Genomic DNA, 23,531 nt, shown 5'->3' with positions numbered 1-23,531 from the left:
AGGGCCGGGGTTCCCGCCGCTGTCGCCTGCGCAGTAAGCGCGTCTCGGCTCGTCTCAGGTGAATGAGGGCTGCTGCGCCAGCCTGGAGCCCCGCACCCGGCCGGAGAGGCCGCGCCAGCCCAGAGAGAATGAGGAGGCCGCTGCGGGCCCGCGGACGTCCTGCACGGACAGGGTGAGGCGGCTGCCCCGAGGCGAGGCGCAGGGACGGGCAGGCCAGAGGGGGGACGGGCAGGCCAGGAAGTGAGAGGGGCAAAGAGGAGCACCGGGCAGAGGCAGTGTGAGTGGGAGCCATGGAGGACTCTGGGGCTGAGCAGCCCAGGGAGGAGGGTGTCGGCACGGGGGAGCATGGAGAGAGGTGGACAGCCCCGGCCGTCACCGAGGGGCCCAGGAGAGGGACGCGCCTGCAGGGCTCTCTCAGAGCAGGTGGGCACCGAGGAGCAGGGGCCCCGGCACAGCCTCCCAGGCGAGGGCAAGGGCTTGGGGGTGCCCAGACAGGAGCGGTTGCAGAGCCTGCTGCCTTCCCGCCATGTGTGGCCCCGCCTCTGCCCCTAACGCAGGGCCCCTCCCCCACTGCAGCCCCCTCCACAGATCCGGGTCCGGGCAGTGCAGGCCCCTGGGGCTGAGCAGTGGCCTGGCCTGCAGGACAAGGCGGGGCTGGCGGGAGGAGAGGAGGGGCTGAGGCGGGGGCCCCTCCAGGCTCTGCCCCTCAGCCGGACCACGGGGCGTGGCAGAGGTCCAGCAGGCCTCACACGAGCACGGGCCGGGGCTCCGGGACAGCTCCGGCGCCTCCACGTCCGGGCGCCAGGGCAGAGCCAACTCCTGAGAGCTCCAGGGCACGGTCAGCGCGGCAGCGCCAGTGCGGCCATCGTCGCCGAACACAGCGACGCTCACGGCCCCCGGGCGCAGGACAGAGCCTGACAGAGCCCAAGGCCTGCTGGTCACTGTCGCCGACCACAGGGCACTGTCCCGCGGGGTCTCCCACGAGGAGCGGCCGAGGGGCAGCGCAGGGGCTGCCGGGCGGCCAGCTCTGGCGGGAGAGGCTCATAGCTGGCTTCCCACCCTGCCCCAGGAGGGAGATAGGACGTGTCCCCCCTCCATCCTGAGACGCAGCCCGGGGGCCCAGCCGCGGAGGACCTCCAGGCGCGTGCGGTTCCGAGAGCCCCCCGAGGAGGCCGTGCACTGTAAGGGCGCCGCGGCAGCAGCCGGGCTGCGGGGGAGGCGGGGACCTGGGCCCACACAGCCCCGGAGGCCGAGGTCGCTGTCCTGCCTCCACCTGGCCACGCAGGCAGCCGGATCCCTGAGATGGCACCCCGCAAACACTGCCGTCTCTGGCATTCCTGGTGTCCCTGACCCCTGCCGCAGCCGGGGTCCCTGCCCGTCTCAGGGTCCTCTGGGCAGGGCGGGGCGAGATGCGTGGCAGACTGCGGCCTCATGCCCAGGCCAACTCGCGGTTCTCCTTCCCAGACATCGCCAGCAGGGACGCCAGGGCCACCACCCGGGGTAAGTTCTGAGTCTGCACCCCCTCTCCCAGCTCGCTCCCCCCACACGCCCCACACCCTCCCCCCATGCAGGCTGCCCGGTCCCTCCCCGAGGGCGGTGCCACAGGGCAGCCTGGCGGGGGGCTCTGCTGCAGGGTGCACAGGGGTGCGGGGGCCTCTGCAGGGACCGGGCGGGACCACGTCCCAGGGTGACACTCCCCAGGGGGGCACCCAGGCCTGAGACAGCCCAGTGCCCTCCGCCGACGACAGACAGCTGGGTCTCCCCCACCCTCCCCGCCACCCCCAGGGGCCGACGCTGCTGCCCGCTCTGCCCCGGCGCCTGGCCGGCCCGCACCCCGCGGCTCCCTGCTCCTGCGACTGTCCGTGTGCGTCCTGCTGGTGGCGGCTCTGGGTCTGTACTGCGGCCAGGCCAAGCCCCTGGCGATGACCCTGGAGGACCTCCGGGCCCGGCTCCTCGTCCTCCTCCTGCACCTGCGGCACGTGGCCCTCACCTGCTTGCGCTGCCTCCTGCAGCTGTGACGGGTGCCGGGCGGTGGCACCTGCGGGCGCCCGGGCGGGCAGGGCCGCGGGGGCCCTGGCTCCGGTGCTGCCCCGGGGTCGGGGACTGAGGCGGCTGCCGCAGTGGAGGACAGGAAAGGGGCCCCCGAGGCGTGAGCCCAGACACGGGTCGGTGGGCCACGGGGCAGGCGGCCCCTCACACCGATCTGCACAGCCCTCCGTTTCCCTGCCTCGGGGTCAACCGTGAGACTCAACAGGAAAAGGACTCAGCCACTACCCGGCCCCGGCCCCGCCCCAGCTCGCCCAGAGACCCCTCCCTCGCCACAGCAGGCCTGGCCGCGACGTCACCACGTACAGCCCCCGAGGACAGGGGGGACACCCCGCCCCAGGGCTGCAGAACTGTTTAGAGCCCAGACCTCGAAACCCCCTCAGCCCCCTGTTGGGAGAGAAGGTTCTGGTTGTCAGAGGGGCACCCCCCCGCAGTCCATGTGGGACCCATTGGTGTTGGCCTTGGGGTGCCGTCCCCCAAGCCTGGGTCTGACCCCTCAGCCCCACGAGCCTGGGGAGGCCCAGGGAGGAGGAGTCCTCAAGGCGAGTGTGGAGGCCGAGGGGACAGGGAAGGTCGAGAGCCCAGAACCCCCAGACCTTGGGGACTCACTCCGATAGCCGGGGGTGTGGCCCCCCAGCTGGGCCTGTGGTCCCCGTGACCGTCCGTGGACGCGGCTCTGGTGCCCAGTTGCGGGGCTGAGGGTGCCCTATGGTGACAGACCCCGGGCCCCCGAAACCCTGCGTGGGGGAGGAGTGAGCAAAGCAGGTAGGCCCAAGGTCAGACACCAGGAAGGACTGCCCAGGGGACACGGGGACAGTCGGATGAGTGTCCATGGGGCCGGCCTGGGACTCGAAGGCGCAGCCGCCAGGGACCCGCCGGGCTGCAGGCCAGCCCTGACGCGACACTGCTATTAAACACACCTGGACGTCTCTGTCTTGGGGTTTTTGTAGACGCGAGAGGGCTGGCAGCCAGTTTGCTGAGGAAGTCACCTTGGTGGCCAGGGTAGGCGCCCCCGTCCGCTCCTGGCCGTGGGTGCGTCAGGCAGGGGACACCCCGAGCCTCCAGTCACCCGGCTCCCGCACGTCCCCCACAAGTCCCAGCTCAGCCCCTGGTCCTTCTGAGCACCTCCTCCCCCTGCTCCCCAGCCTGGGGTCTCTTCCAGCGGTCGAGTTCAGGGAGCCGGGGCAGGGACAACGGAAGGGGCTCTTTCCCAGTAGTGGCCTAGAGGGACCACAGAGGGGGCTCCGCAGGATGGCGCTGGCCCTCAGGGACCCTCCTGAGGCATGCTGTCCCCGCGGCTGCCACCCCTGCCCTGGCCCAGCCTTCCCAGGGCCGTCCCCCCTCCTCCCACCCCCTCGAGGACGGGCAGGTCCCTGCCCCATGTCCCAGGTTGGGGAACAGAGGCTGGGGGGTTGGGTCACAGGCCAGGGCACGCTGCCCGAGGGGCCAGCCCCCTCTTCAGTGCAGGGTGAAGGTGGCTCCCTCCTCGAGGCCCGGCAGCCACTGCAAAGGTGACAGAAGGACACGGGCCGAGGGGTCCCACGACGCCACGACCCCGTCGGTCCCGAATGAGTGTTGCTCACAGATGCAGCAGGGCCCCAAGAACTACTTGGAGATCTGCCCCCGCCGGGGAAGGCCCAGGGCAGCAGGGAGACCGGCCCGCCCCGAGGGGACAGAGGAAGGCAGCGTGCACGAGGGAAAGGAGACACAGTCCTCCGCACCCGACTTAGAGACGTGGGCTTCTGTTTTTATTTTGCCTTTGAGAAACAGACGTGTGTAGGTTTCAGAGTCTGCACATTCAGCTGAGCCGCGGGCAGAATCCGGACAAGGACACTCGCTACCGAAGGCGGGAGGGGAGCAGTGGTGCCTGGGAGGCAGCCCGGACCGTCCCCGCACGGAAGCCCCCGGCCACAGCCCTGGAGGACACGGCCGTGGCCACGGCAAGGCCCGCTCCCGCCCGACACCCCAGGGCCAGCTGCCCTTGGCTGGACCCCGGCGACGGTGCTGGGAGCCGGGCCCAGCGCCAGCCCAAGGCAGGCCCGTGTGTCTGCCAGTGCACACGGCCTCGGCTGCCCCTGACCACGGGCTGCCTGGACCAGCCCCCGGGAGTCCAGCAGGGCAGTGACCGAGGGCAGACCCCAACCGGACAGGCCCTGAGGCTGCAGAAGGCGGGCCTGCCCTGCCCTCTCAGGACCCCAGCCGGTGGTGGCCTGAAACGGGGGACTGGGGAACCAAACGGGGTCTCTCAGGGCAGGAAAGAGTCCCCAGGTCCAGTGGGTAAGGGCTGGCGTGAGGGGTCGGCGAGACCAGATTGGCTTGGGGGCCTCACATTCCACCAAAACACCCTGCCCGGAGGACCCTGCTGCCTGCCCTGGGCCAGAGCCCGCTGAGAAGCCAGCGTCTCACCCACCGGCCTGGGCCCCAGACAGGCTCCCAGCCTCCCCCGCTGGTAAGCCACCAGCCAGCCTCACTTCCTGAGCCAGGCACTTCGATCCCAGCCAGGCCCACGGCTCTGGGGGCCCCACACCTCCCCCAGAGACACAAGCCAGCCGCCATGGCGGGCAGGGCAAGTTGCTGACACTGGCAGCAGGCCTCTCCATCCCCGGGGGCGGGTGGTGGCAGCCGGGAGTGGCCAGCAGCATGGCTGGGGAGTTGTGGTTGCTCAGAGCCCCAGGCCAGGCCCCAGGTCCCCTCCCACCTCCTCCTCCTGCCACCCTGGGGGCCTCCGTGCTGCAGGCCCTGCAAAATGCAGAGGGGCCAGGACGCTGGGAGCAACAGAGCCCACAGGAGGCTCAGAGGAGCTGCTGGACACACCCTCTCCCACCTGCACCCCACACCTTCCCACCCACATGCACGTGTGCATGCACTCTCACATGCACACACACTTGCTAGCACGTGCACACTCTTACGGACACACACGCTCACGTGCATGCACATCCACACTCACTCATGCTTGCATACATGTGCACAATTGCACACAAGCACATCCACGCTCATGTACACATGCTTGCACGCACATGCACACACTCCCACACATGCATGCTCACACACACATCCACACTCATGCACACACACACCTGCATGCTCTCATGCATAAGCACACTCACACTCATGCACACTCACACATTGGCACTCATGCACACTCACTCATCTCCATGCACCCACAAATACACTCTGGTGCACACTTGTGTGCACGTACACACCCCACATGCATACTCAGACACCTACACATTCCTTCTGTCACACGTGCACACTCGCCACATGCACACTCACTCGTACTGAATGCACACTCGCACCCTCACATGCACACTCACTCGTACTGAATGCACACTCGCACCCTCACATGCACACTCACTCATACTGAATGCACACTCGCACCCTCACATGCACACTCACTCTACTGAATGCACACTCGCACCCTCACATGCACACTCACTCATACTGAATGCACTCGCACCCTCACATGCACACTCACTCATACTGAATGCACACTCGCACCCTCACATGCACACTCACTCATACTGAATGCACACTCGCACCCTCACATGCACACTCACTCATACTGAATGCACACTCGCACCCTCACATGCACACTCATACTGAATGCACACTCACACCCTCACATGCACACTCACTCACACAGTCACATCCTCCCATGCTCACTTGCATGCACAGACACCTGCCATGGCACCTGGCCCCATCCTCCATGTGTGGCGTGTGTGCCCCTCTCATCCCTTACAAATGGCGTCCCCACTCTGCGGAGCCCACACCCCCGCCTCCACCCTCCCCACCAAGCTCGGGCGGGCCCACACACGGGCAAGCCTCTGGGAGCCGGGCCGCACACTCCCAGTCCTACGGCAGAGAACAGAGGGGGCCACTGAAGGAGCCTCCGTGCCCACAGCCACCACCTGCCGCCACAGACACCATGTCCCTGCATCTTCAATGCTGAGACCAGGCCTGGCCACCAGGGCTGGCACTCACCCCGGAGGGGACTCAGCCCGGGGAGGGGGCTGCCTGCGGCCAAGGCTGGAGGTGCCGCAAGCTCCTTCCCAAACTCGGGCCTCTGGCCCAGGTCACAGGTGTCAGTTGAATTCGTGTCCCACACACGAGTTCAGGAACAGGTAATGGGACAGACATCTGGCCACCTCCTGGGCAAGCCGCCGTGGGGCCAGGGCCCAGAGGGGCAGTTCCCCATCAAGCGGGTGGCCAGAGGGGTCTGAGAGACCAGCTAGGAGCCCTCTGCCCGGCTCGGGGGCCAGGTCCCACCGGGCCAGGTGTGAGGCACTACACAGGCCCGGAGGTGTCCATGGTCTCTGTGCCATCCCGGTCGTGGAGCCGGCACCTCCAGTCAGCTGTCGGGCTCGCCTCACCACACGCGGCAGCAGGGAACACGTGCAGAGCTGCACGTGGCGGGGTGGGGCCCAGGCAGAGCCCCCAGCCGCTCCCCAAGACTGGCCTAGGGCTCTGGGCGCAGTGGGGCCTGGGCCTGGCCCCCGCCCCTAGATGACGGCGCTCTTCTCCTCCTGGAAGGCCCCGCGCGGGGACGGCCGGGCCAGCAGCAGCTCCTTCTCGTGCACCAGGCTGTCCAGCAGGTCCTCCTGGCGGTAGTTGTGGTAGACCTTCAGGAAGGCCAGCGTGGCGACGGCCAGCCACGCCAGCCAGGCAGCCCAGAGGCCGAACTGCACAGAAGCGGAAGGGCAGGGTCAGGGGGGCGGCCGGGCGCCCCCCATCCCCCGTGACCCCCGGTCCCAGGCTGTGCAGGGAAAGGGCGGGACACACAGAGGGACATGGAGGCCGGGGCATGGGCGGGCCCAGGCTTCTTGCTTCCTTCGAGCAGCAAACGCCCGTCCCGGCACCCGGAGCCTCCAGGACCCAAGTCTGCAAACGCCTGTCGCCAGCCCCTCCCGCCGTGGGACAGACTGGCCCTCGCCCGCTGCTTTCAAACAGACGCAGGAGAAACAGTGCGAGCAGACCCATGTGGCCCACACTGAACGGGCCGCCTGCAGACTGCGGACGGGGCTCGGACCGTGCTCTGTGGACGTAGAGTAGGTCTGAAGCACCTTCCCGCCTTTCAGCTCAGCTCGGCAAAGGCCCCCAGTGTCCAGCACCCTAGAGGGTGCCCGGCCATGGAAAGGGGCCTTCAGAGGCCGGTCTGGGGCCCAGAAAGGGACCTCGGAGCCGATGGGCCCTGCTCAGCGCAGAGGAGCCGGGCCTGGCCTGGGCCACCTCCCACCCCGCACCCTAATCAGTGTCCTCCCTGCCTGGGGCACAGGTGCAGGGTTTTGAGGCCAGGCCCAGTTCCAGGGTCCCATCCTGGGCCCCCACTGACAGCCCAGGCTCCCAGAGGCAGGAGACGCAGCTTGGACATGGCAGGGTGCGGGCGGACCCCCTCATCCTCACCCCCCTGGCTAGGGGATGTCTGAGCCTCCAGCATTCATCTGAACGGGGCCTGCCTGGTGCCGGGACCAGGGTCCAACTCCTGTCCCAGCGCTGGAGACCCCAGGACCGGACACCAGTTCCATGTCCAGCACCACCTCCCGGGCCCCACGCAGGCAGCTGGCACCTGCCACCCCAACTCTAACTCCCCACGGCCTTCCCACCACGTGTCTGCCTGACGTGCCCCTCCCCACCCACTGGGGAAGACCCGGCCCTCCCACCCCTCCTGCGGGCCCCTGCCCAGGACTCCCCTGCCTCAACTACGCAGGAGCTGGTCCCCTGCCCTATGTTGGGGGGTGGGCTCAGAGCGTGTCCAGCAGTGAGGGCCCCTCCCAGGCACAGCAGCCCCCTCCCTACCTGGGCAATCGCAAATTGATCGTAGAAGGCAGAGTTGTCCACACTCAGCTCCAAGTCGATGTCCTGGAGCTCTTCGCAGCTAGAACGGCAAGACACGGGGTGGAGGGGCGGCCAGGCCAGCGAGCTCGGGACACGGCCAAGCAGCGGCTAGGGTGCAGCGAGCATCGCCCCACACGGTGAAGGGCAGGCGGGAGCCTCTGTTCTCCTGGACGCTCTAAGCCACCCTGTCCCACAGCTCTGCCGGGTCCCAGGGTCTCAGACTCAGGGCGTGCAGGGCTGCCGTGCGTGTCAGTGTCCCCACCAACGCTCACAGCGGCCCTGCTCATGCTGGGGGGCAGCCGGGGGCAGCCGCAGCAGGACCAGGGCCCCACTCTCCCTCCACCTCCATGGGTGGGGGTCTGGGCAGGATGCCCAGGAAGGGGCCCAGCAGCCCGGGCGCTCCCTGGAGGGGCTGCCAGGGGGCGGAGGCTGGAAATGGTGCTCCTGAGGGTAAGAAACTTCCAGTGTCTGGGGGGGAGGTGCAGAGGAAGCAGGCGGCCAGGGCAGGAGGACGGGACACAGAGCGCAGCACAGTGTGGGGGCTGCCCCCTCGGAGGGGCTGCCCAGGGCAGGCCCTGCAGGGACAGCCACCCTGGTGCTCAAGCCTTCCTCTGTCTGTGCCCCAGGCTGTAGCCGGCAGCCCTGGGCGCAGTGAGAAGGTGCCGCCTCACCTCTGCCACTGTTGATTTTATACGTGGGAGTTCCAGGTCCGATGTTGCTCAAAGGAAGAATCTGGAGCCCCTGGGGCCCCAAAGTCCCTGCCTTCCAGGGTCTTGGTCTGGGGCACCCCACTCAGGGCACGGACAGTCACCAAGCTCCACTCTGGGCCCCACCAAGCCAGACGCTGTCCTTGCACAGAGCGAGCCCAGAGCAGCCACCTGACTCTGAAGGCCTCTGTCCCCAACCCACTAGGGAGCCGTCCCCACCTACTGGAAGATTCTGCACCTGTCTTCACAGTCCTCATCACCACCCCTGCCTCCCAGACCCTGGCGCCCCGGACCAAAGCCTCTGCCCTGATGGCACCCCTGGTCGGCCTCCTGTCCCGCCCCGGGGTCCCAGAGCCTCCACTGCATGGGACCCTGCCCCACCCCGGGGCTCGTGGGGGCTCCCAGGAGTGGGAGGGGGGTCTGAGGTGCAGGGGCAGGCTGTGGGGAAGGAGCCGCCTGGGCGCACACGGGGGGGACACAGGGGCCCTGCAGCTGCTGACTCCCGTGCGTGCAGGCGGCGGGCGCAGGGAGCTTCCCGGGAGGCAGTGGGGGGGGGCGGGCGGGCGGCGGGCGCAGGGGGGCTTCCCGGGAGGCAGCGGGGCGGGCGAGCGGCGCACCTGTGGGGCACGGTGCCCTTCTCGGTGACGGTGTCACACCACATGGTGAAGCCCACGCTCACGATGGTGCCGGCGATGAAGACGAGGAAGACCACGCAGGCGCTGACCAGCAGGCTCAGGAAGGCGTGGAAGAAGGAGCTGCAGCCGGGGAGAGGGCGAGAGGGCGAGAGGGGTGCTCGCTGGGAGCCCGGGCCGACCCAGCCCCACCAGCAGTGCCCAGCCGCAGGCATCCCAGCGGGCGTCTGGGTTCCTGGCGGGCCCTGCACCGCGAGGGCTGTCTCCACCTCCCTGCAGCCGTCCCCACCCACGGGAGGCTCCTCGTGGAGGCCCCGGCTGCCCGCGCGTCCTCCCGGAGGCCCAGGAGCTGGACCCGCTGTGACCCCGTGCCCAGGGTGGGGACCGGGATCCCCAGCTCAGAAACACCCGGGCCGGCAGCCACGCCCACACCGGGACGCGCTTTCAGTCCCTACGGGCTGAGTGCTGTGTCCCCCGACTGTGACGGCAGCCGCAGGGACGGAGACACCCAGCAGGCCACGTCGTCACCGACACAGGCTGGCCTGACCTGCGTCAGGGACTCGCTGATTTTCCCTTTTACACACAAAAGGCCAAGCCTGGGCAGGGCCTCGCCGGGGGAGCTGGCTTAGGGCTGGCTACGCTCCCCACGGCCCACGCAGCCACGGCCCACGCAGCCACGGCCCATGCAGCCACGGCCCACACAGCCACGGCCCGCCAGTGTGCTTTCGGGGGTGCCAAGGCTTCCTTCTGAGGACACGGGGCACGTGGTGGGGACACCCCCTCCGTCTGGACGCTCCTGCCTTGCCCGCAGACACCAAGATTCAAAGTCTCCCAGTTGGCCCAGCCCGGGGTGCACGCCCAGGCACCTGGGGAGGCAGGGTGGGCGCACGCCCTCCCTCCAGTGGGACCCCAAGGGGAACTCCCTCAGAGCAGGACAGTGGCACGGGCAGTCAAGAAAGGGCCATGCCCACCCGACCTGACATCAGTCATCGGATCAGGGAAATGACCCACAAAAACTGCTTCAAAGACCATCTAATAAACAAGGTCTCCACCGCAACCTCGGCCAAGAAAACATCAAAGTCACTGTCGTCCGACGCAGGGGCTCCTGGCCGAAGACCAGTGCGCTGGCCGGCCTTTCCTCGGAGCATTCGGCAAGCACTCTCTGAGCACCCACCGGGCCCATGCTGGGCACAGAGGACACAGAGGTAACAAGGCCACAGGAAGCGCCCAGCCAGTGTGCAGACCAGAAACCGGGGCGTCCGGCACCCCACCCAGAGCAGGCGCCCCGGCAGGATCTCCTGTGTCTAACTCACAACCGGCGGGACCCGCGGTGTCCCGGGCAAGGACCCCGCAGCTGTCCTCCTCCTCCTCCTCCACCGGCTCCTGCCCCGCACAACCTGGCCAGGCCACAGAGCAGATGGCGGAGCACCCCGAGGATGGGGGGCTTGAACCCCCACCTGAGGAGCCCCAGACAGGGGAGAGGACACAGGGACACTCAGCCCCACAAGCTGTGACCCCAGCAATTACCCCAAAAAGGGCAGGCCAGCAGGACTCACACGTGGGCACAGGGGCCTGAGCCTTTGCACTGAAGCCACGTGCAGAGGGGGGAGCCACGCAAGGAGGGGAGCCACGCACGGGGGGGGAGGGGGGAGCACCGTGCAGAGGAGGGGAGCCACGCGTGGGAGGGGTGGAGCCAAGCACAGAGGGGGGGAGCCACGTGCAGAGGAGGAAGCCACGAGCAGAGGGGGAGCCACGCACAGAGAGGGAGAGCCGTGCAGGGGGGGAGCCACACATGGGGGGGCCACATGCAGATGGTGGGAGCCACATGCAGAGGGGGGAGCCATGCACATGGGGGGAGCCACGAGCAGGGGGGGAGCCACACGCGGAGGGGGGAGCCACGAGGAGGGAGGAGCCACTCGAGGAGGGGGGAGGGGAGCCACGCGCGGAGGGAGGAACCACGTGAGGAGGGGGGAGCCACACGCGGGGGTGGGGAGCCACGCGCAGGGAGGGGAGCCACGCGCAGGGGGGCAGCCATGCGCAGAGGCGCGGGAGCGGGAGCCCCGTGGCACAGGCAAGCTGTAGCCCAGCCCCACGACCAGGGTTCCCTGACGACCACAGGCCCAGCAGCAAACGCTCCCTGTGAGCTGTGGGAGCCACCCTGGGGGACACCGGCTTCATCGCTCGTGGGGTGGCCTCGCACTCGCTGCCCAGACCCGGGTCACCGTGTGCCGGCATCTCCCCTGCTCTTCAGAGCCTGTCCCCGTCTCCAGCCCCTGCCCGGGGCTGGCGGGCGTGGACCACGGCAGGATGTGACGGCAGGGATCGCAGCAGGCTGGCGTGAGGACGAGGTGGGCTGTGCCCCCAGGTCCTCACCAAAGGCACTGCCCCTCCCCCGGCCCCTCCACATACCCTCCCGCCAGGTCCCGTTACTGGGGTGGGGGTGAAGGGCCACTGTCCCTGGGCCCAGGAACCCGTTGTCAACCATCCCCCTCAAACCGTCCTCACTTGGGTAAGCCCCTTGCTTCCTGAGGGCCCTGGGGACAGGACTCTGAACCCCAAAATCCATCTGGCCCTGTGTGTCTGAAGAGGAGCGGGACCACAGTTACAGAGAGGGGCACATCACAGGCCACCTGCTTCCGTGGCCTTGGACTGGCCGCTCTGCTCTGACCAGAGGGACTGTGGTGGTCAGGGGCAGCCTGGACGGGCGCCCAGGGACGGGAGCACAGAAGCAGCCCTGAGCTTGGCAGGAACCTCCAGCTCGATGGGTATCAGTGCACCTGGGACTCCCTAGTCCCCCCACGCCACGTCCCCTCCACCTGCTGAACCGCCCCCACAGGCCTCCCAAGGACCCTGTCCAGCAGTGACACCTCCAGCGCCCGGCATTCCTGGACTGCCCTGACAGGTCAGCCCAGCGGCCACCCGCGGCGGGCCTCTAGGCTGGCCACAGCGCAGAGGTCAGACAAGGTCAGACGAGGGCTGACGACCCTGTACCACATCCATTCCCCCCCAGTGGGGCTGGGGCAGCACCCTCCCCGTCCATACTGAATTCTAGACGGACACGGCCGGAGCTCGCCCAGGGCAGGGTCTCCCTGACAGCCCCGTGCCCGCAAATACCTGGCACAGCGTGGCCCGGACACAGCGGGGGCTCTGGGCCCGTGGCACGTCCATGGGGGGGGCTGCCCACGCCCTCCCGCCTCCGGGGGTGGTCTGCCAGCCAGCTCCACAGAAACCCGCCCAGCTCGGCACCGCAGAGTCCAGCTGCAGCCCGTGAAATGGGCACGATTCTGGAGTCTCCTCCCGTGACCAGAACATAGAGATCCCCGTGAAGCAGGGAAGGGACTCCAAGCTGGGGCCACCCGAGCTGACAGTCTCGGTCTACTCCTTCGTCCACTTCCTGTCCGTGTCCCCGGAACCTGCCCGGGCTGTCCTTATCCAGAGCCCGGCACACACAGGGTTAACCACTTTCTCCTCTGCCTCTCAGGCTGCCCTGCCTGGACGTGTGGTCTCCATGGCGACAGCAGGCCCAGCGCCAGTGGGCGGCAGATGGGATGCTCTGACCCGGGCCCCAGCCCACGTGCTCAAGGGGCTCGGGCAAAGCGGCCCCAGCCCCAGACCACGGCTCAACCCCACCACCCAGCTGCCCTGCCATGGCAAAGCCCCAAGCACAGGGGCCACTGATTCACCCATTCATTCGTTCAGCAGCTAATAGCATCCAGGTGACGCCCCTCTGCAAAAAGCCACAGCCCCAGATTCAAACCCCTCACTCTCCTGGGCACAAACAGTCAGGGTCCCCACTTTGCATGGCAGGCACGCCCTGTATGAGCAGGGAGCTGGCACCTTGGACACAACCTGTGACCCCCAAGCGCGAGGCAGCTGTGGGCCCCTCACTAGAGAGAGGGCGTCTCCGTGCGGCTGAAGGTGGACCCCAGTCGAGAGAGAGCAGAGTGTGTGCTGAGCCTCCCAAGGGGCAGTGGTGTCCTCCGTGGGCAGGACGTCCAGTGGCCGTGGTGGCCCTGGGTGCCGTGCCCACCCCAGGAGCTCCCCGCAAGTGCCCACCTGGCCCCCTGGCTGTCCCCTCGATTGCTCCAGCAGTTGAGCTGGGCTGGTGGCTCTGGGCAACTATCGTGGGACTCTGCAGACCCAGCCTCCCCAGAGGTCCAGAACTTTCCGACAGGGCGAGTCTGACCTCTTTGCCAGAGGTCTGCAAGGATGTCAGGGCCAGGTGGGTGACCATGAAGCCACAGGCCTCGGGTCCAGGCATCTTTCTGTCACTCACTCAACACGAGACTTGCCAACTTCTGGGCACCGTGCCCTGAGCTGGCCCCGGGGACACAGAGGTGAACAAGGCGCGTTGCCTTTGGCACCCAGCCAAGTCCCGCCCGGGTGGGTATCCACGCCTGACGCGGCCTGAGAGACCTTAGCCTGGTCCTACAGCCAGGACTCGATGGAGCAGTGACACACTGGGGGACAACGTCACAGCAGCCACTCTGTGCGGTAGGCAGGGGGGTGGCCCCACCACTACGTGGCCCTCACCGGTAACCCCCGAGGGCCCAGGACACTGTGCCCCTTGAGGAAGGAAAGGCTGGACGGAGGTCACTGCTGCTAGGACAGCCGAGCCCGGGAACGGGAGCAAAAGGACAGAAGACCCTCGAAGCCCCACTTGCCAGGCCCACAGCCCCGAGAGCACGAGCTGCCCGGTCCAGCCTCGGGTGCAGCCAGGGCCACCGAGGCCCTCCACGCGTGCCCGCCCCGCAGCCCTGACCCTAACCGCTCCCCAACCCCACAGGCCAGACACATGCCAAGTCACCTAAGGCGTCCTAAGTCCCACGTGGGCTGGTCGGCCAGGGTGCAGCGGGGCTGTAGGCCACCTGGCTCCAGCCTGTGCCGCTGCTGGGGAGGCCCGGGCCTCGGTCTCCTGCCATCAGAATGAGATGGCGCGGGCAGCTTCAGAGGACAGACAGGCACCTCCGTAAGATGACAAAAGGAAGAGCCCCCATCTCTGCGCTCCCCAGCTCTGCTGCCTGGCTGTGCCACCCAGATTCCTGTCCCACAAGCTCTGGGGCTCCCCTCGCCCTGCCCCCAAGCCCCTCTCGGTCTCTCCCCTCTGTGAAATCTCCCCTCGCTCCGACCACATAAGCGGGGTCCTGTCTACAGAGCAGCTCTGTCACCCCAGCTAGACCACGAACGCCCGAGCGAGTCCAGAGGCTGGCACGTGCGTGAGCAGTGGCCAGACCGTGGCCCCACGCAGCCTTCCTACTGAAGGCATCCCAAGCCCCATAGGCCTTACCCCACCCTGCTGGCTGTCCCCCCACTTCTTCAGACCCCAGCCCCTATTCAGAGGTGCTGCCACCTGCCCTGACCTGCACACAGAGTGCTGCCCGGGCGGCTCACAAGTTTGCCAGCGCGGGTACAGATGACGTCTCCAACATCTCGGGACACCACCCAGACTGGCCTGGGCGCACCCTGGCAGAGCCGAGCCCCTCATCCCAGAGTTTGGGCCAGCAGCCCCACAGCACCCGGAGGTGCCCCAGGCTGACACCTGGCTTCCAGCTCACCCAGAACCAGAACCTCGGGTGGCAGGTCGAATGGCACCCCCACAAAATATGCCCACATCCTAACACCTGGACCCGTGATTGATGGCAATTTTATTTGGAAATAGGGTCTTTGCAGGTGTAGTTAAGATAAGTCTCTCAGGATGAGACCACCCTGGCTTTATGTGGGCCCCAAATCCAAAGACTGGTGTCCTTGTAAGAAGAGGAGACATACAGAGAAACAGAGAGAAGAGGCCCCATGAAAACAGGCAGAGGTTGGAGTGGCAAACCCCAAGCCAAGGGATTTTCCCTCAGGGCCCCCAGAAGAAACCAACCCCCCAACACATGACTCTGGGCTTCTGTGGATGGCAAATTGAGCCCCAGCCTACAGGACTTTGCTGCAGCAGCCAGGGCACCCCCACACTCGCTGGCTGGGATTTCCACCACTCCAGGTTTCCCAGCCCCACCCAGGCATAGCCCCCTCGCCCCCCACCCCTCCTCCTCCTCTCCTGGGCCTCTCTTTCTGCCAAAGCCAGGCTGAGGGCTCGCAGGGTGGGCTAGCGGAATGCCTGCCTGCCCACCCTCACTGCCCATGGCCCTGTCTCACCTTCCGCGCCCTGCAAGGAGTGAAAAGCCCAAAAAGTGCCAACAAAGGATGGTGGGGATGGGGCGGGGCAGAGTGGAGGGAGGGCCTGGATCTCACAGGTGCCCTCCCAGGACCTCTGCAGGAGTCTGGGGCTGCTTTGGGCACAGCAGGCCTCAGCCGGGGGAGTGGGTGGGCCCACAGAGGGCCCCTGGCTGAGGATACTCCCCGCCGGCCAGCCCAGGGGAACCACAGCCCGTGGCTGCAGGATAGTGGCCGAGCAGGGAAACGTGAAGGGGAGATGGAGGCCGAGAGGAAGGAGGCATGTAACCCCAAAGCAGGGCCCTCACCCCTGCCTGCCCTCTGGCATCTGCCCAGCCAAGATCTAAGCAACGGAGGTGGGCCTTAATGGGGTTCCCTCCACATTCCTCTGCTGCCCCCCTTCCCAGGGTGACAGGGATGGGGCTCCCCAGTAGGCCCGTCGCTGGGGCAGGACAGCAGAGCAGACCCCCACCAGGCAGGGAGCTGTCCCCAGTGCTGGCCAGAGGGGGCCTGGCTGAGCTGCAAAGGAGGCCCCAGGCCTGCTGGGGATGACAGTGCAACATCTGCACCCCAAAAGGAGCGAGATCCCGGAAGCGGGAGGCCCTGGCTCTGCACCAGGACGGTGACCGTCAGGGTCCCGGGGCGTGCGTGTAGACAAAGGTCAGTTTGCCAGGGAGGGACACGAGTGTGGGCCTCCATGGGCCTCAGGAGGCGGGGAGGAGGAGGAGGGGGACCCCAGCCCTCGGGGGCTCCTCGCCGGGACGGGGACTACGTCGTTGTTGGGCAGGGCGGCCGCGGCCACTCACCCCTCGTGTCCTTTGCAGAGGAAGAAGAGCGCGCGCCAGGCGTGGGCGGCGGCCAGCAGCAGCGAGAGCAGGCCGGCCAGCAGGCCGAAGCGGCAGGCGGCCGGGGGGCCCCACTCCTGCACCGTGAAGCGCTCGCGCTCGTGCACGGTCAGGTTGGCGCTCAGCCACATGCCCTCGGTGAACAGCAGGCAGCGCCCGCGGAAGTCGCGGCCGTTCTCGGACAGGGGCACCACCACCGCGAAGCTGAACAGGAAGGCCAGGACGTAGCAGGCGCACTGCGCGCAGAGAAGGCTGCTGGGCGCCATGGCGCGCCGGCGGCGCGGGGCGCGGGGAGCGGGGCGCAGGGAGCAGGGCGCGGGGAACCGAGCCAGGGAGCGCAGAGCGGGCCGGGGAGCGCTCGGCTCGGGGAGCGGGCCGGCCCGAGATCGCCGGCTGCTGCGCAGCGAGGCCGGGAGCGGGAGGCTGCGCAGTGGCGGCGCCGGCAGTCCCGCGGCCCCCTGACGCGTGCGCAGGCCGAGCGCGGTCAGCACCACGGACAGCCCTGGCGCGCGCAGACGGGCCACGCGGGATAAGGGCGCCGGCGGAGGTGCGGACAGAAACCCGGGCGGGAGCGGGAACACTGCTGAGCAGCTCAGCTCCCCACTCGGGAGTTAAAGTTTCCAGGAGCTGCCCATATGGGCCTGGCACAGGCCCGCTCTGTGTCCCCAGGTCCCCATCAGCGTTGGTGGCTGGTCAAGGGGAACGTGCCCGAGATGCCCATGGCGAGGGTGGAAGTGAGGTTTGCAAACCAGTCTGTAGTGGTTCCTTTGTGGGCGGTCCAGGGGTGCAAACTACCGGGGAGGGACAGACGGAGGAGGAATCCGGAGGAGTCTGGGTCAAGGGCTGGGCCAGAGGTCATCCCCAGAGAAGGGGGCGTTGGGAGAGGGCTGGCAGGAAGCTGCTCCGGCACCAAGCCCTCAGCGGGGACGTGTGTTACACCGCCTGACAGGAGCAGGGCCCTGGAGCTGGGCTTGCAAGATAAATAATGGATGCCCCGAGCACCTCATTAAGACGTCTTTGCTGAGATGGAATTTGCTGGTGCATTAATTAATAGAATTAATGCCTTTTCCAGTTTACTTCAAGACTAAGTCACCTTTAGTTCAATTCCCAGAGTGAGGAAGCTCTGTTATTGCTCCTTCTGGTTTAAAATTACATCAGCATTTTTTGTTGCAAGCACTAAAAAAATCTTTTTGTTTTATTGCCAAAGTAATATATGCTCATTTTTGGCAGTACATTGAGCTCCGTAGAGACAGCGCTGGGGCAAGTGAGAGCCGGACGGGCACTGGGCAACTCTGCCTCGCTGAGGAAAAATAACTAAACATGGGCAAAGGAGATCCTAAGAAGCCGAGAGGCAAAATGTCGTCATACGCATTCTTTGTGCAAACCTGCCGGGAGGAGCACAAGAAGAAGCACCCTGATGCTTCAGTCAGCTTCTCAGGGTTTTCTAAGAAGTGCTCAGAGAGGTGGAAGACCATGTCTGCTAAAGAGGAAGGAAAGTTTGAAGATATGGCAAAGGCGGACAAGGCCCGTTATTAAAGAGAAATGAAAACTTATATCCCTCCTAAAGGGGAAACAAAAAAGAAGTTCAAGGATCCCAATGCACCCAAGAGGCCTCCTTCGGCCTTTTTCTTGTTCTGTTCTGAGTATCGCCCTAAAATCAAAGGGGAACATCCTGGCCTTTCCATTGGTGACGTTGCAAGGAAACTGGGAGAGATGTGGAATGAGACTGCTGCAGATGACAAGCGGCCTTATGAAAACAAGGCTGCAAAGCTGAAGGGAAAGTACGAAAAGGATATTGCTGCTGCATACCGAGCTAAAGGAAAGCCTGGTGCAGCAAAAAAGGGAGTCGTCAAGACTGAAAAAAGCAAGAAAAAGAAGGAAGAGGAGGAAGATGAAGATGAAGATGATGAGTAAGTTGGTTCTAGCGCAGTTTTTCTTTCTTGTCTGTAAAGCATTTAACCCCCCTGTACACAACTCACTCCTTTTAAAGAAAAACACTGAAATGTAAATATATATATATGCTCATTTTTAAGTCAAGTGATATAGATATACATAAAATAAAAATATAAAAGCTCCTCCTTATCCCCCTCCCCACCCTCTCACACTACCGGGGGTGACACTTCGGACAGTCTGGCATCTGTTTTCTAGACATTGTGCTAAGCACAGAAACACACACGGTTTGCAGAAGTGCTTCACACTGTACACAGTGCTCTGCAGGCCGATTCTTTCATTCACCACGGTCAAGGACATTATTCCCTGCCTGCACACACTGAAATGTTTCATTCTTTTTAACAACTGCGAAACATCCGTAGTAACGGGAATTCCGTGATTTGCGTAACTACTCCTCTTCAGGTGGGTGGTCACTGTCTCTAATTTTTGTTATTTCAAATACTGCTGCGTGGACACCTCTGTACATACGTGTCCGTGCACTTCTGCAGGTATTTCTTACAAGAGAAATTCTTAGAAAAGGAATCTCTGGGTCACAGGGTATGCACATTTAACCCGTTGACAGAAATTGCCAAACGGCTCTCTAAAAATGCTGTGCAAACGCACCCTCTTATCTGGGTGGCAGACCCCCTCTCCAAAACAGAGGTGTCAGTTAATTTAAAATGCTGTCAGTCTCACCTGGGAAAAGGTCACTGATGTGAACCTGGATTCACTCTAATCACAAGGCTGAGTGTATCGTCTTTCGCTCGTGGCCACTGTAATCTGTCTTGTGTCGAGGCACATTCTTCCTGCCGTCGCTGGAAAGCCAGGCACTGCGGACCAGCGTGAGGTCTGCGGCGGCCGCCTTCTCTTGCAGCATTCACTCAGGGTTTCTGCTACTTCTGAGAGCCCGCTCAGGCGGAGAAAGCCCGCCGGGATTTACAGCCTCCCTGCCAACCAGGGCAAGAGTGGGAGTCCCATCCGCTCATTATCCAGGGGAGCGACTAATTTGAGCACATCTGGGGGTGCAACACGCTGATGCATTGGCCAAAGCAAAGGATACCATGACAATTGGGAGGGATGTGACACATTTGGAAACTATAGATTGGGTTGGAAAGATTACTAAATATCTTTATATTTTAAAAGGCATATGACCCCAGCATCTATTTTTAAGTAGACAAGTTCTATTTAGCCTTCAAAAATCAAAGAATTCCCTTGTTACGGGTATTGCTATTGGTTCTCGGGAGAAACAGAAGCAACAGGAGGGAGACAGAGGCAGGCGGAGGGGGAGGGCCGCAGGGGAGCTCGTTTTAAGGAATTGCAAGTCCAGAATCTGCCGTGTGGGCTGGCAGGCTGGAGACCCAGGGAAGGCGGAAGGCCGGCAGAATTCCCCTTCTCAGGGAGGTCGGTCACGTGTTCCGTTAAGGCCTTCAACTGGTTGGAAGAGGCCCGCTGCTCTGGCTTGAATGTTTGCCCCCTCCAAAACTCACGTTGAAACCCAGTCTTCCGTGTGGCAGTAGTTAGGAGGTGATTATGTCATGAGGGCTCTGCCCTCGTGAATGGATTCATCTATTCATGGATTGAGGGGTTACTGGGTTACCCCGGGAGTGGGACAGGTGGCTTTATAGGAAGAGAGACCTGAGCTTGCACCTCGGCCCCCTCAGCCCCTCACCACGTGAGGCCCTGCGCCACTTCGGGTCTCTGCAGGGAGTCCCCTGCCCCCGCCAGGTGAGGGGCATCCTTGCCCCTTGACCTTGGACTTGTCAGCATCCAGACTGTAAGAAATAAACTCCTTTCCCGTGTAGATTATCCACCTCGGGTGTTCAGTTATAGCGACAGAAAACAGACCAGACGTCTGTCCACACCGTGGAAGATTGTCTGCTCTGCTCACAGTCCCCTCATCCAAATTTTAACCTTGTCAAAAAATATCCCCACGGAAACATCCTGCAAACATCCCTCGCCCAGCCAAGTCAGTGCAAAAATTTCATCCCCTTACTGACATAATTCCAATCTATAAAAAACATGGAAAACTCTGAAATCCATTCTTAAAAGCCAACATGGCATTATTATCAAAACTTTATTAGGGCCGGGCGCGGTGGCTCACGCCTGTAATCCTAGCACTCTGGGGAGGCCGAGGCGGGCGGATTGCTCAAGGTCAGGAGTTCGAAACCAGCCTGAGCGAGACCCCGTCTCTACCAAAAATAGAAATAAATTAATTGACTAACTAAAAATATATATACAAAAAATTAGCCGGGCATGGTGGTGCATGCCTGTAGTCCCAGCTACTCGGGAGGCTGAGGCAGTAGGATCGCTGAGCCCCGGAGACTGAGGTTGCTGTGAGCCAGGCTGACGCCACGGCACTCACTCTAGCCTGGGCAACAAAGTGAGACTCTGTCTCAAAAAAAAAAAAAAAAAAAAACTTTATTAGGGTTTTGTAGGAAAGAAAGTAAAATAATAGGAGACTTCATATATAAATACTATCATGAAAATGTTTCAAATAAAATCTTGGCAAATTGAATACAATTCAGTGTATTAAGAAAATAAGGAAATATGAATAAGTAAAATTTGTTCCACAAACGCAAGAGCAGCTCAGCTTTAGGAAATTATCCACGACACCCTCCACCAACAAATGAAGGACACAAACCCACACTCTGAGTCGAGGGATCTGAAAGACACTTCACACAAGTGAATATTCATTCCTGGTTTTTTCAAAACTCTGTAAAAATACGATGAAAAATACCTAAACATGATAAAGATCGCCTTAAAACGGCATCATAAATCTGCACCTACTCGAATCAGGAACGCGGGAATGCCATCTGTTTGGCAATTCTACTTGATCACCAAGACAAGAAAACTACGTACGCAATAAACGTGTGGCAACAACAACAAAGAGGCAAAATGATCTTTATTGGAGGATAATAGGATTCTAGACCTAGAAAACGTGAGATACCCTACAAAAAGTGTCAGACTTTACAAGACAAGTTTGTGAGACGGCTGGATACGAGGCAAACATGCAAAATTCAACAGCCTTTCCCTATTCGAGTATCTCAGGTCAGGTTTCCTGGGCAACAAACGCTGAGGCTCAGGTTTACCTGCGGCACACCTGGGGCGCCAGGCCGCAGAGCCGGGCGGGGCTGAGCTGCGGCACAGCTGTGCAGAGGCGCCGGCTCGGGCCACGGTGCGGCAAGGCCCTGCCGCCTGGACCCTGGCCTTCGCGATGCGCCGTGACGTCGGGGGCGGGGCTGTCCCCAGGGCCCACACCCTTCACGTCTCACGAAGGTACAGAGTGCGTGGAGTGACCGATGCCTGTCTTTCCTCCTGGACGCCGAGTCCTGGCGTCTGTCTCCTCTGCTCCCCGTTGGTCGGGACGTCCCAGCTCCCTCACTGACGTCGCTGCTCCTCATGACACCCGAACCCACCTTGCTCCGGACAGTTAGGTGCCAACACCTGTTCTGCCTCATTTGGGGATCCCATCGGCCTCACTGTCATCAGGGAGCCCAGGCCTGTGACGGCACCTCCCGCTGTCATCCCGGGCCTGCAAAGAGGCCCTGCTGCGCTTCTCAGTGACCCTGACCCCTCTCCCCAGCCTTGCTGCTCTGGCAGATGCAGAAGCCGTGGCAGCCGCCCCACCCTGGACACGGGGACCTATGGGGTTCTGCTGTCCTACCTAGGGTGGCATTTCCACCCAGCGTGCCCACGTCCCTGACCCCTAACCTCCCTCCCAGCCCCTGCCGTGGCCGCGCCACAGCTCTGCATCTGCAGAGCCCCCGCCTCCACACAAGGCAGCGTATTCACGGATGGCAGTAACTGGGGTGTGGACATCGTGGGGGCATTGCTCTGCCTCCCCCCACCATCCTAGGAGCAAGTTAGCACCGCCTCCCGGATCCTGCCCGGGGTTTCCTGTGTGCCAGGGGAGCTCTCCCTTTCCAACACGCTCTTTCTCATCCAACCTGCAAGTGCTGCTCCCCGCCCCAGTGCGGCCCGCACATGCCCCGGTCCCCGCAGGCACAGGGTCTTAGGTCCTGCGGGGCCTTCATCCCGGGCCTCTCCCTCCTCCCTGAGCTGCAGCTCACGCCGACACTTGGCGCCGCTGGTCTGGTCACCAGCACGGACCCTCCCAGGGGCCATGCATTCTCCTTGCAAAGGAGACCTATGAAGCACCTTCAAACAAGGTGTCACGAATTGACTGTGACCCCAAAAAAGAAACGTTGAAGCCTTAACCTCCAGCACCTCAGAATGTGACCTCATTTGGAGACAAGGCCTTTGCAGAGGTAATTAAGTCAAAAGAAGGCCCGAACCCATGAAAACTGACTGATGTCCTTGCAAAGGGAAGCCGGGGACAGACGTGCACGCAGGTAGGATGCCACGCGAGGATGGAGGCGGCGGTCGGGGCGATGCTTCTTGCTGTGGTTTGAATGTGTCCCCCAAAGTGCCGGAAACTTCACCCAATTCCCCGGTGCTGGGAGGAGGGACCTTTGATGGTCAGGCCATGCGGGCTCTGCCCTCCTGAACAGATTGGCGCGGTCGCCGCAGGAGCGGCTGGTTGCAGGGGAGTGAATGGGGTCCTGACCCCGGGATGGCCGTGGCCCCTTCCTCTCGCCCGTGCACAGGGGCTGTCACTCCTCGGCCTCCGCCACCCGACCGTGCGGCGAGGACGTGGCGCGGATGCTGGCTCCTCCACGCCGCACGTCCCGCCCCCGAGCGCTGAGAAAGACCCTGCTCCCTGTCGGTCACTCAGGCTCCGGTGCGCTGTGAAAGCAGCACAGCTGGACCGCAACGCCCCCACGCCCGTGAACCCCGGAGGCTGCACCAGAGGCTGGAGGGAGGCCGGGCAGAGGCGCCCTCGCGGCCTGGCAAGGAGAGAACCGGCTCACGCCTTGACCTGGGGCTACGGCCCGGGGCTGTGAGGAAAGCACTGTGGTCTAACCCCCGCGGTGCCTGTCCTGGCAGCCCCGCCTCGCACAGGGAGCAGCCGGCCCCCCCTCCGCAGGCCCGGAGGCGCACGCGGGCGTGGGTCGCGGTTTTGCCGCGTCGTCACAGGCCAGGCTCTCTGGGAGGCGAACCCTGGGCGCAGGCCAGCGAGGCGGTTTGCTGGGAAGGACCCTGTGACAGCAGCTGGGGAAGAAAAGGACAAAAGCGGGAGGAGGGAGGGGCTCTGGCGAGAACAGCTGAGCCCGGGCCTGGGGCCTTCACAAGCACAAGCTGCCCGCTCGGGAAGCGGGTGGCCTAGGGCAGAGAGAGTGACCCAGGGGAGGCAGCATCACGAGGGGGCCGGTGGCCAGAGCAGGAGCCATGGGGGCAGCACTCGGGGCAGTTGGAGTCAGTCCCTCCTTTCTGAAGGGACCCGCCGGGGAGCGCTGACACCAGCGGGCGGACTGCTGAGGCTG

The 23,531-nt window shown here is 63.9% G+C and overlaps 1 protein-coding gene and 1 pseudogene across 1 annotated transcript; one reads left to right on the top strand and one right to left on the bottom strand.

The window, feature by feature from the left end:
• Positions 1 to 5,254: 5,254 nt before the first annotated feature.
• On the bottom strand, positions 5,255 to 16,513 carry TMEM179 (transmembrane protein 179). Its single transcript, XM_012746502.3, has 4 exons — positions 16,180 to 16,513; positions 9,203 to 9,340; positions 7,840 to 7,918; positions 5,255 to 6,725 (listed from the first exon to the last, which is right to left on the bottom strand). The coding sequence occupies exons 1-4, from the start codon at positions 16,482 to 16,484 to the stop codon at positions 6,546 to 6,548; spliced, it is 702 nt and encodes a 233-aa protein (XP_012601956.1). The 5' UTR covers positions 16,485 to 16,513; the 3' UTR covers positions 5,255 to 6,545.
• A 781-nt stretch (positions 16,514 to 17,294) lies between these two features.
• Positions 17,295 to 18,503, top strand: LOC105861152 (high mobility group protein B1 pseudogene; annotated as a pseudogene).
• The last annotated feature ends 5,028 nt before the right edge of the window (positions 18,504 to 23,531 follow it).

This window comes from Microcebus murinus, chromosome 6 (assembly GCF_040939455.1).
Source record: "Microcebus murinus isolate Inina chromosome 6, M.murinus_Inina_mat1.0, whole genome shotgun sequence".
NCBI classification, from domain to species: Eukaryota; Metazoa; Chordata; class Mammalia; order Primates; family Cheirogaleidae; genus Microcebus; species Microcebus murinus.
Note: the sequence above shows the minus strand (reverse complement) of the source record. Positions and strands in the feature narration are given on the sequence as shown.

Excerpts from the sequence above, each read along its gene's own strand:
- TMEM179 (XM_012746502.3), bottom strand. The coding sequence starts at position 16,484 with ATGGCGCCCAGCAGCCTTCTCTGCGCGCAGTGCGCCTGCTACGTCCTG. Across the intron at positions 9,341-16,179 it reads CTCTGCAAAGGACACGAGGG|CTCCTTCTTCCACGCCTTCC; the intron begins GTGAGTGGCCGC and ends CCCCGGCTGCAG. Across the intron at positions 7,919-9,202 it reads AAGGGCACCGTGCCCCACAG|CTGCGAAGAGCTCCAGGACA; the intron begins GTGCGCCGCTCG and ends TTGCCGTTCTAG.